The sequence below is a fragment of the Muscardinus avellanarius genome (assembly GCF_963383645.1).
Source record: "Muscardinus avellanarius genome assembly, chromosome: 18".
In the NCBI taxonomy this organism is placed as follows: Eukaryota; Metazoa; Chordata; class Mammalia; order Rodentia; family Gliridae; genus Muscardinus; species Muscardinus avellanarius.
In genome coordinates, this window is record NC_137804.1 from 24,334,477 (window position 1) to 24,345,552 (window position 11,076).

The window sequence follows — 11,076 nt, forward strand, 5'->3', positions numbered from 1 at the left end:
CTCAAAATTAAAACTTTCAAAGTTTTACTTTTGGAACTAAAAGCTATAATTTTTGTTGTTTGTTTGGAGAGGGGGGGGTGTTACTGGGAATTGAGCCCAGGGGCACTCTACCTCCGAGCTACACTCCCAGCCCTATTTTTTATTCTTTATTTTGAAACAGGGGCTCACTGAGTTGCAGAGGGCCTCACTAAGTAGCTGAGGCTATCCATGAACCGCGATCCTCCTGTCTCAGCCTCCCAAATGCTGGGATTAAAAGCGTGCGCCACCATGCCTGGCTTGAATTGGGGGGTTTAACTCTACTATAATCTAAATCTCCCTTCCTGTATCTACCACCCCCACACCTCCACCACTGCTTTTCATGAATGACTTTTATTGAAGAGTTTCTATTAACTTTTTGGCCACCAAAATTTAGGTATAGGTACTTTGTTTAGGAGCTGTTTAGTTAATGTTCCCATTCAAAATCTTACATTTGGCAGATGGCTAAATGTTACTGTGGACTGCCTCCACTGTGTATTATGTCTAAATGACCACACTATAGAAGGCATTAGTCAAAAATTCATTTGGCCTTTTATAAAAGAAAATCTCTAAGGAAATAATCTGATGTTTCTGACATTAGGAATTAAACCTAAAATATAAGTCCTTTGAAAACCTAAAACACTGATTTTTAGTTTGCTGGGGCTGGTAGCTTAAGCAATAGAATTTTATTTTCTCGCAGTTCTGGTGGCTAGAAGTCTAAGATCAAGGTATTGGCAGGATTGGTTCCTTCTGAAGACTATTAAGGGAAAGATGTGTTCTTGACTTATAAATAGCTGCCATTTCCCTCTTTTTCTACTGTCCATATCCTGTGCCCAAAATTATGTTAACTTCATGAACAGGAAGCGTCTGTCTCCTAGTAAAGTCACAGTAAGTTCTGGAGGGTAAAATCTTATAAAGTTAGGACCTTATGGCTTCTGGGGGAAATACATTTCAGTCCACAATAGCTACTGTGTATAACACAGTCTAAAAAGCTGCCTATAATCGCAGCTACTTGGGAGGCTGAGACCAGAAAATCATAAATATAAAGCACCTTAGACAACTTTTTTTTATTGGTGCATTATATTCATACATCATATTGGGGTAAAAAAAAATTGTGTGTACATACATGTACACATCACCGATTTAACCCCTACCCAATTCCCACCCCATTCCCTCCCCATCCCTCCTTCCCTTGCTTGGCTTAGTGGTTGCCTTCGATATGTTTAAATACATTGTGTGTTTTAGAGAATTTCCTTCTTCCCCCCTCCCATCTCATTGAGGTTGTCTTGTTTGCTCCCCTATGGGATTTCCTTTTTCATCTAGAGTTCCTCCTATGACCCATTTCTCCTTAGTTTTCACATATTAGGGGAAACATCTGATTTCTTGTTTTTTTGTAACTGACTAATCTCACTTAGCATAATGTCCTCCAGTTCCATCCATTTCTCTGAAAATGATGTAATTGAGTTTTTTTAATGGCTGAGTAAAATTCCATTGTGTACATATCCCACAGTTTTGTAATCCATTCGTCCATTGATGGAAATCTTGGCTGGTTCCATAGTTTGGCTATGGAAATTTGGAAATTAATCCCACTTTCTCACCCTGCACAAGAGTCAATTCAAGATGGATCAAAGACTTAGAAATCAAACCAGAGACCTTGAAGCTCCTTGAAGAGAGCATAGGTCCAATACTGCAACAAATAGCACAAATAAACACTTCCTCAGCTTAGACAACGTAATGAGACTTTCAAATAAAAAGGAATAAGGATATAGCTCAGAGGTAGATCATCCCTGGGTTCAATACCCGGTACTTTCCCCCTTCCCTAAAACATAAAATGCAGCAGCCACCTGGGTGAGGGTTTTGCTGCCGCTGCCACTTTGTTTTTTCCTCCCAGCATTCTAGGTGGAAATGTAATAAATTTTTTGCTTTTTTTTTTTTTTTATCCCAGCCTGAAAACAAAATATAAAGCTTTTACCACTGCTTTCATGAAGTGTTGTTTTCAGTTAGGAGAAAGGGTGAAAGTATATGGCTTCTCACCTGGTTCACTGAGTCTGAAGTCTCTACTCTCTGACTCAGGGGCAAAAGAGAAAACAATTCTCTTTAAAACATGTTTTGGTAAATGAATAATGAGACTAGTTATAATTATTACAAACATAGACAGGCCTGGTGGTGCAAGCTTGTAATCCCAGTACTTTAGGGGGCTGAGATAGGAGGATTGCAGGTTCATGGCCAGCCTCAGCTACTCAATGTTGTTCTCAGCAACTTAGTGAGACCCTGCTTAAAAATAAAAAATAGGGCAGGGGGTGTAGTTTGGCGGTAGAATGCCTTTAAGTTCTATCACCAGTTCCGAAAAAAATTATTATTATTATTATTATTATTATTATTATTATTATTATTGTTATTATTACAAACATATGAAAATAGAAATAACTTTAATAGTACCTACTATCAAAATTAGCCTAAATTAAAGTCTAGTAACCTTTTTTTTATATAAAGGGAAAGAGTGTAGGACATAAAGGCTTTGACAGTTACTCAGCTCTGTTGTATAAAAGCTACATACTTAATGCTTTAATGAATAGGAATAGCTGTGTTCTAGTTTACAAATCAGGTTTACAAATCAGGCAGCTGGTAGCCTGTAGACTGTAGTTTGAAGGTCCTTGACATAGATTATAAAAACACTGCCTCATCTGTTTCATGTTAAAGTAGAGCAAGATGTCCATTCAAGCAGCTGTAACAGAATACCATAGACTGGGTGACTTATAAACAACAGAAATTTCTCTCAGTTCTGAAATCTGGAGTTCAAGATCATGGCACTAGTAGATTTGGTGTCCAGTGAGGGCATACTTGTTCATAGAGAACATCTTTTCACTATAACTTCACACATGGCAAAAGAGTTGAGGTTTTTTGCTTGGGCCTCTTTTTTTTTCCCCCCTTGGTACTGGGGGTTGAACCCAGGGCATTCTACCTCTAAGCTATACCCCAGTTTTTTGGGTTTTTTTTTTTTTTTTTTTTTTTTTGGTACTGAGGTTCCTGGAAACCTTTCTACCTCTGGGCTATACTCCCAGACCTATTTATATATATATATTTTATTTGGAAACAGGATCTCTTAAGCCAGTGAGGCTGGCTTCAAACTCTGCGATTACAAGCTTTTGCCACCACGCCCGGCTACCCCCAGCCCTTTTTAATTTTTTAAATAGGGTCTAAGTTTCTGAGGCTGTCCTCAAACCTGTGATCCTCCCATTTCAGACTTGCATTCTACCTCCAAGCTACACTCCCAGCCCTACCTTCCATTCTTTATATTTTAAAACAGAGTCTCACTGAGCTGCAAAGGGCCTAAGTGTCTGAGGCTGGCCAAGAACTGTTATCTTCAGGTCTCCTTTTGTAAGATAGCTAATTCATGTGCTCTCTAATCATTCACCAACCTCTGCTAAATCTTTGAATTTTTAATCTCAGCTATTTAGTGGGCTTTTCCCCTGGCTCCCTCCCTCTTCTCCTCACCTTCCCCATACAGCGTATAGAGACTGGCATTGGTATTCTCACATAAGTATGTAATGATGGAAGTAATCCCCTCACTGGCCCTCTCTGTCCTCCCGACTTCTTTCCCTAGGCCATCTCCCTGGCTCTACCAGAGTTTCTCCTCCATTATCTAAAGCCTCTCTGGTATCCCGAGTATTCCTTGGCTTCCGCATCTTAAGATATGACCCTCACTTTTTGTGACTGGCTAATCTCAACATAATGTTCTCCAGATATATCCATTTTCCTGCAAATGAAATAATTTTGTTCTTTATTGCTGAGTAGAATTCCACTGTGTGGATATCCCATAATTTTGTAATCCAATCTCTGTTTTTAGGTTAATTCCATAATTTGGCTATTGTGAATTATGCATATCTGGATCATTTGGTAGATCCATTCACAATTTTGAGTAATCTCCATACTGATCTCCATAAGCTATACTAATTTGCATTCCTACCAACAGTGTAGAAGAGATCTTATTTCTCCACATCTTCACTGACATTGTTTGGCTGCATGATGACTGCCATTCTCATTGGGGTTAGATGGAATCTCAATATAATTTTGATTTGCATCTCCCTGATTGCTAATGGTGTTGAACATTTTTCATGTAAATTTATTGGCCATTTGTGTGTCCTTTTGTGAAATGTATATTTTCTTCAATTGTCCATTTATTTTTATTTATTATCTATTTTTTAAGATATGAAAAATTATGTAGTCTTGGTTGAACTGTGGTCTGACTGATCTATTATTTCAGCTTTCCATTTACTATTCAGCATGTTATCAGACCTTTGGTCCTAGAAGGGAGGGCCTTCTCCCCCAAGTATAATTTGCCTACAAGATTTCCCTATTCCTTGGAAGCTGTAGAGCAATAACTAGACTTTTTTTAAGCACAACTCTAGGGATCAGGAACCTGTCATTGTAAAAGCTGGTAGTTGAATGTCCTTAAAAATAATTTAAATATTCTTATCATAGTTTCCATAGCTGAAGTGGGATGACAAGATAAGTTAGATAAGTTTAGAGCTAAGACCCTCCTGTTATCAGTCTTTAGATAATTGCTGAAGCACATGATGTCACTGTGCTTGATTAGCCCCTGGGCCCTCACACTGAAAACAGAAGTAATGTCAGTATTAAGAGGAATGAATTCTAAACTTGGTTCTGTTATGCTTGACTGATGTTGGGCTATTTAGTGTGCCTGTATTTCATCTAGGAAATAAATTAGTTAAGATTGAGGATATAAACCTAGGATTGTTTATAGAACAGGATCTATCAACCAATTCCAGGAGCCAGAGCTGTTTCTTCTCTATTTAGTTATTCAGTGATCCTACATTATACCATGAGTTGGTTGGGATTTGGGTACCAAATCAGTGGATTTTTATGTTTGAAAAAGATAGATTTTCCCTCATTATATTATGTATATTTTGTCTTACTAAATATGTTTGCATTCTGTTAAAGGTAAATTTTATCCATTGTCTTCATAATTTTTAAACTATACAGACTTAAAATTTTCTTCTATACTGTTGGTATAACCTGTAAAGACACCAGGGTTGGTTCATCTCTTAATTTTCTTATATCTATAACCATTGTATACATTTTATACAATACCTTACAGTCCAGTATGTTTTTAATTATTGCTGTAGAAATCTTTTGGTATTGTTATATTTATGACATGATACATTCATTAGTAAAGAAATGTCAATGACAACTTTGAAATGATCTGTAATTTATATGAGTACTGTTGTTTAAGTATTTGAGTTTTTAACCCATATTCTAAAGTTCCGCCTGCTCTTAATCTTGGATATGCTCTGTATAAAGGTGGCTTTCCCAATATCTATATAAATATTTTATTTTTAGTAGAAAGAGCTAATACCTTATTGGATAATTATATCAGTTTAAAAGAATACATTATTTTGTAATATAAGTAATTTATTAGCAAAAAGTACTTTTTCAGTTATTATTTATCCAATTTGGACTATATATAACTATTATGTCGAGAGCTATATAAAATATTTTATATGAAATATTTCAGTTTATTTTTTCTTCTTGTTGCAGGAGCTAGAGTTAATGCCAAAGACAGCAAATGGTTGACACCTTTACACAGAGCAGTTGCATCTTGTAGTGAGGTATGTGTAACAGTGGGGAAACTGTTCCTGGGGTCGTGTTGGGCTCCTGAAACTGTTATAGTGAGATGTATAGCCACGGGTTCTTGTTCTGAGCTATACGTAGAAAACTATAGCCCTAACTCTTGCTGTAAACTTTAAAGAATTTTATTATTACAAAGACAGAAAGATAGGACAGAGTTAATAAAGCCCTATACCAGAGGGTAGTATGGGGGGGTGGCTTGAAATGAAGTCACCCGAGGTTTTTCTGGACCTGGGACATTTTATACCAAGTCTTCTGACCAGACTAGATCCACCCTTTCTCAAGGTCATGTCTTTTGATGTGGGGATTCCTTCCTGTGGACCTGTCCTGTCTCCAGTATAGACCCCAAGCCTTTTACCCCAAAATGTGTTATCTTGAAGGTTAATGACAGCCTCCCACATCCTTGGGAAATCTTATCTTTACAATGAAAAAGGGCCCCGGGATTATTTCTGTCTTCTTGCTAATCACCCTTGATGCCTGGAATTCTGCAGCCCTTCCCTGAAGCTTCTAGCTTTCTAATACCAAAGTTATTTTCAAATACATTATGAAACCGTTCCCCAATATTGGCACATTAATACCCAAGCTATTTTTTAATACATTTTGAAGCCTTTTTCCAATACTGGTACAGTATGAAATTTTTCTTAGTGAATATATTGTGTATAAAAAAACATTAAGTAGACCTGCCTGAGTCTATATTCAAACTGTGTGGTTTCAAAACAAAAAAACTACTGAAATATCTAAACTGATCATTTTATATCAGAATTTTTACAAACCAATTCAAGTGTTCCACATATCCTTGGGTGTATAAGACCTCTTGGAGAATTTGAAATAGCCAAGAATCAAAACCTTTGCTTCTGTCCTTCCTACAAATATCATCCTTCACTGAACTATTTTTAACTGTTAATCTTCTCAGAGATTTTCACAATATCCTGTTGCAAAGACTCTGCTGATTGTCCTAAGTATACAATCTCATTAGTGTATTGATTAGTGAGCTATTGTTTAAACACTGAAGTTTCAAAAATAATATCTTGTGAGATTTCTTATGAGAAACAATAGATGCTTCTTGTTTGCAGCCCTGCGTATTGTTTGTTCATTAAGATAACTGATATTTTTAGAGAATGTTCATTATTTTCAAATTTTTCCTTTTCCTTTTCATACGATCTAGTCTTAGTGGCATTTTTATACAAAAGTATGTGATTGTATAAATTAATATTAATCTAGTGTCTCTGCAGTTGTTCAGAATGTGAGAGATAAGAAAGGAACTCCTACCTGTAGCTGCTGGTTCCCATCATGGGACCAGGTAGTTCTGGAAAAGAAAAGCCAACTCTAGTGCCTCAGGAGAACTGGAGGAGCATCTGCCTTTTATTATTCTTTGTATTCCTCATTGTGAACTATATCTTAAACCCAGAGCAAGAACTGGATAAATAAACAGTGTGATACAGATATTAGCCTCCATGCACAGATGACAAATTTGTGAAGTTTTCATATTTTTTTTAGCTGAGTGTCAAGGCACACAACTGTCACTTGGGAGGCTAAGACAGGAGGATTTCAGGTTTAGGACCAGCCTCTGCAGCTTAGCCAGGCCCTCAGCAACCTAGCAAGACCCTATTTCAAAATAAAGTGCTAGGAGTATAGCTCAAAGGTAGAATGTCCCAGAGTTAGATCATCAGTGTCCCCCCACCACCCTCTTCCCCCACAAAAAAAGACAAGCAAAGGGAACATAATTAGATAGATTACAGGCCCTGCCTCATAACCGAGGTAGCACATGCTCACTATAGCTTCCTAGTTAGGAGAAAGAGGGAGGAGACAGTGGGTACGCTTGAGCACACAGTCTGATTTTAGTCTGAAACTTTGATGTGCTGTAACTGTAGCTAGTTATTATAAAACTAAGACTTATTAGCCAAAATAACTTTGCATTCTGAAATTCCATGATAATGTTACTAATTTTGTGGTTAGCCTTATATGCAGATGTTTCCTTAAATAAAGCAGCTAACACATTATAATCATCATCATCATTATTATTATTATTATTATTATTATTATTGGAACCTGTTTTAATGTCTTTTTTGTATGATTTTTGCAAATATGGCAATTAAAATGATAGAACTTACCAGAAGAGATCATCAGAAGATACACTTTGTATATTTGAAGCAATTATAAAACAAACCAAAAATTGTTAAAGAAAATTTGATATTATAGTAAGATGGCAGGTTCTACCCACAGACTTGCTTTATACCTTCAGACTGTATACTCAGCCTGAACTTAAGGGCAAGCTGCAGGTTAGAAATCGAAATCATGGTCCTTGTAAATTTCTTAAGTCTCTTCTACTGCCTAAAAATTACTGAACTACGTAGGATTGATACATTCTTCAGGTTTATTGGAAACAGATACAAAATGTGGTTGTTCCATGAAAGTTTACCTTCTTTAAACATGAACCATCATTTCTCTTTCAAAAAGAAAAAGCCCATAATTAGCAGAACTGCTAATAGGTACACAAGACTATTAATTTCACCAGTGTTTATTATAATTGTTTCTGTTACATCCTAAAAAAGGGGGGGGGGACTACACTTAACTCCGTTTGACAGAAAACATAGCTCTGGCCACTTAGGTTATGTAAAGAAATGGGTCTTTCAAAGGCAAAGTTTAGGTTGCTTTTAGTTTGGGGTATTTTGTTTGTTTGTTTTATTTGTTTGTTTTTTATATATTGGGAGAGAAGTAACCCTAACACAAGATAGTTGGAGTAGTCATCTTCTGAATATTCCCAAAAACATACATGGTATTTATCAGAAATACTAATACTTTATTGCCAGGGTCCAGCCCTAACAAGAGTCGGGGTTTGTGTGTTGGTGAGAGGAGAGACGCTGACACACGGACCAGCTGCAGTCTACTCTGTTTATTCACAACAATTTTTATACTTTCTTTCATGCAGGACATAAAAAACCATATTCACATCATCAGGAAAGTTCAAAGAGAAAAAGATTCTTTAACAGACCTCAGGGCAGGGTGCCAGACTTTTAATGAATCATAGTAAGCTTTGTCTTATATCACAAGGTTAGCTTGGACCTAATCTTATATGTTGGCTCAAACTAAGGTCAGCTTGAACTTAATCTTTTGGCCCAGACTTTGTCCTTGGGGAAAAAATTCTTTAATGACTTAGTCTCTCACAAGCCATTGCACACCTGTTTTAGTTAGTAATGCTTATACATAAAATTCCAATTACACATATTGATCCAAAATAATCTTAAAATAATTTTTTTGAAGAAGGAGATGCTATTCATACTTCATGGGGGGCTTAGGCTCTTGCAGGGCCCCTGACTGAACTTTGGCTCAAGATCAGCATGAGATGCTCTAGCACTTTATGACTTAATTACTTCACTGAACCTGGGATTAGAAAGACTACTTTGAGGAAAATATTCTTCACTTTTCTTCAGCAATGTGGTTTCCACATATCTGGCCAGATCTTTTTCCACCTCTTCAGTGTATATCTGTCAGTCTTACTTGCTGCATATCCTTCTGAATAAATCACTTTTTTTAGTATTAAGATTTTAAATTATGTGGTTCTTTTTCTAAGAAGGCACATAGTCATAGATCCTCTATATTAATCTATTTTAACATAATCAGAAATTACTTTTTAACTTTTAAATTTTCAAGATAACTGAGTTTAAATTATACAAACACCTAAGATAATAGTGGTCTATCTAGACTTTGTATTTATTTGCAAATGAGTTAGTCTTTTTCCTGTTCCTTCCTTCAAGAAACTTTTACAAGAATTGCCTAAAAGGGTCCCCCCTGTACAGGGGGCCTGTAATCCTGTACTTTGGAGGCTGAGATAGGACGATTGCAGGTTCAAGACCAGACTCAGGAACTTAATAAGATCCTGTTTCAGTATAAAAAAAGGACTAAACGGGTATAGCTCAGAGGTAGAATGCCCCTGGGTTCAATCCCCAGTGCTGTACACATACACACACTCAGAATTTCTTAAAAGACAGTACCTAAGAAAGAGCTAGTTATTGCTGTGGAATCTTCTAGATTGACACCAAGAGGTTAATAAATACTGTTTGTGTGTGTGTGTGTGTGTGTGTGTGTATGTGTGTGTGTGTGTGTGTGTGTGTACATACATGTATTAGGGATTAAACCCGGGGCTTTTTACCTCAGCACTAAACCCTCAACCTTTTTTATAGATACAGGTTCTCTGCTAAACTCTTGAGTCTGGTCTCTAATCTGCTATTCTTCTGTCTTAGCCTCCCACGTATTGGGATTACAGGCACGTATCTGGCAATAAATATGCTTTGAGTACAATTATTTAACCTTTTGTCATCACTCTATATTTCATAATCTTGTTTACTTTGCTTTTTTAAAAAAAATCAAGGCAGCCAGGCGTGGTGGCGCACCCTTGTAATCCTCGCGCTTGGGAGGCAGAGACAGGAGGATCACGCTGATTCGAAGCCAGTCTTGCTGGCTTACGAGACCCTGTTTCCAAATTTAAAAAATATAAAATGGATCTGGGAGTGTAGCCCAGAGGTAGAAGGGTTTCCAGGAACCGCAGTCCACCACCCAAAAGAAAAAAATCAAGGCAAATGAATAAGCATTTCTTACACATATCCTTTAATAACTGTAATATTAGAATTGAAATTATTATGGTAACTATACCCTCAGTTATACCTACATTGTTTTCTATATGTTTATTATATGCCAGTACTGTGATCTTGAATTATACTAGGATATGACATCAGACGTTTCAGTTTGTAGTTTTAGGAATTTCACCTGTTCTTTTTTCCTCTGGCCTTTACAGATGATCTTAAGTTTTCTCTGAATTAGCTACTTGTGTGAGTATTACTCTGAGCAGTAAATAGTGGATCAGAGGCCAAACACTGATTTGTCTTGATTATGGAATCTTAGCTAGCTATTGAGCCTTTTTTAAGTGCCATTTTATGTAGCCCAGTCAGTAGCCCATTACCTTACAAACTCCTTTGTGCCCCTTTTCAGTCAGTCCAACACATTCTTAAGGACAACTAATCTTCTGATTTCTGCCGCCATAGAGGAGTTTCCTTGTTTACAAAAGGGAAATCATACAAAGTGTATTCTTGTCTTGATCTTTTTTTTCTTGGTACTGGGTATTGAACCCAAAAGTATTCCTCGTCTGAACTATATCCCCCAGCCTGATTTTACTTTGTTTTTTATGTTACTGGGATTAATCCCAGGATAATCTACCTCTGAACTACACCCTAAGCTGTATTTATTTTTATTTTGAAACAGGGTCTTGCTAGGTTGATGAGACTCTATTTGGTAAGGCTCTCCTTGAACCCGAGGTCCTCCAGTCTCAGCCTCCCAAGGACTGGGATTGCAGGCAAAAACCACCAGGCCAGGCTTCTTGATTTCTTTTAACATAACACTTTTGAGATTCGTCAACAT

At 36.9% G+C, this 11,076-nt stretch overlaps 1 protein-coding gene across 6 annotated transcripts in view; it reads left to right on the forward strand.

The window, feature by feature from the left end:
- The window catches only part of ANKRD28 (ankyrin repeat domain 28), a gene marked incomplete at both ends in the record, with an annotated part of 164,050 nt that overhangs the window by 94,465 nt on the left and 58,509 nt on the right, over positions 1–11,076 (forward strand). For 5 of the 6 annotated variants that reach the window (XM_080715265.1, XM_080715266.1, XM_080715263.1 and 2 more), the window contains one exon: positions 5,575–5,645. The exons of the other annotated variant lie outside the window; for it this stretch is intronic. In XM_080715265.1, coding sequence (XP_080571391.1) covers positions 5,575–5,645 — 71 coding nt within the window. The remainder of the gene's footprint in view (positions 1–5,574; positions 5,646–11,076) is intronic. 6 annotated transcript variants of the gene reach the window in all.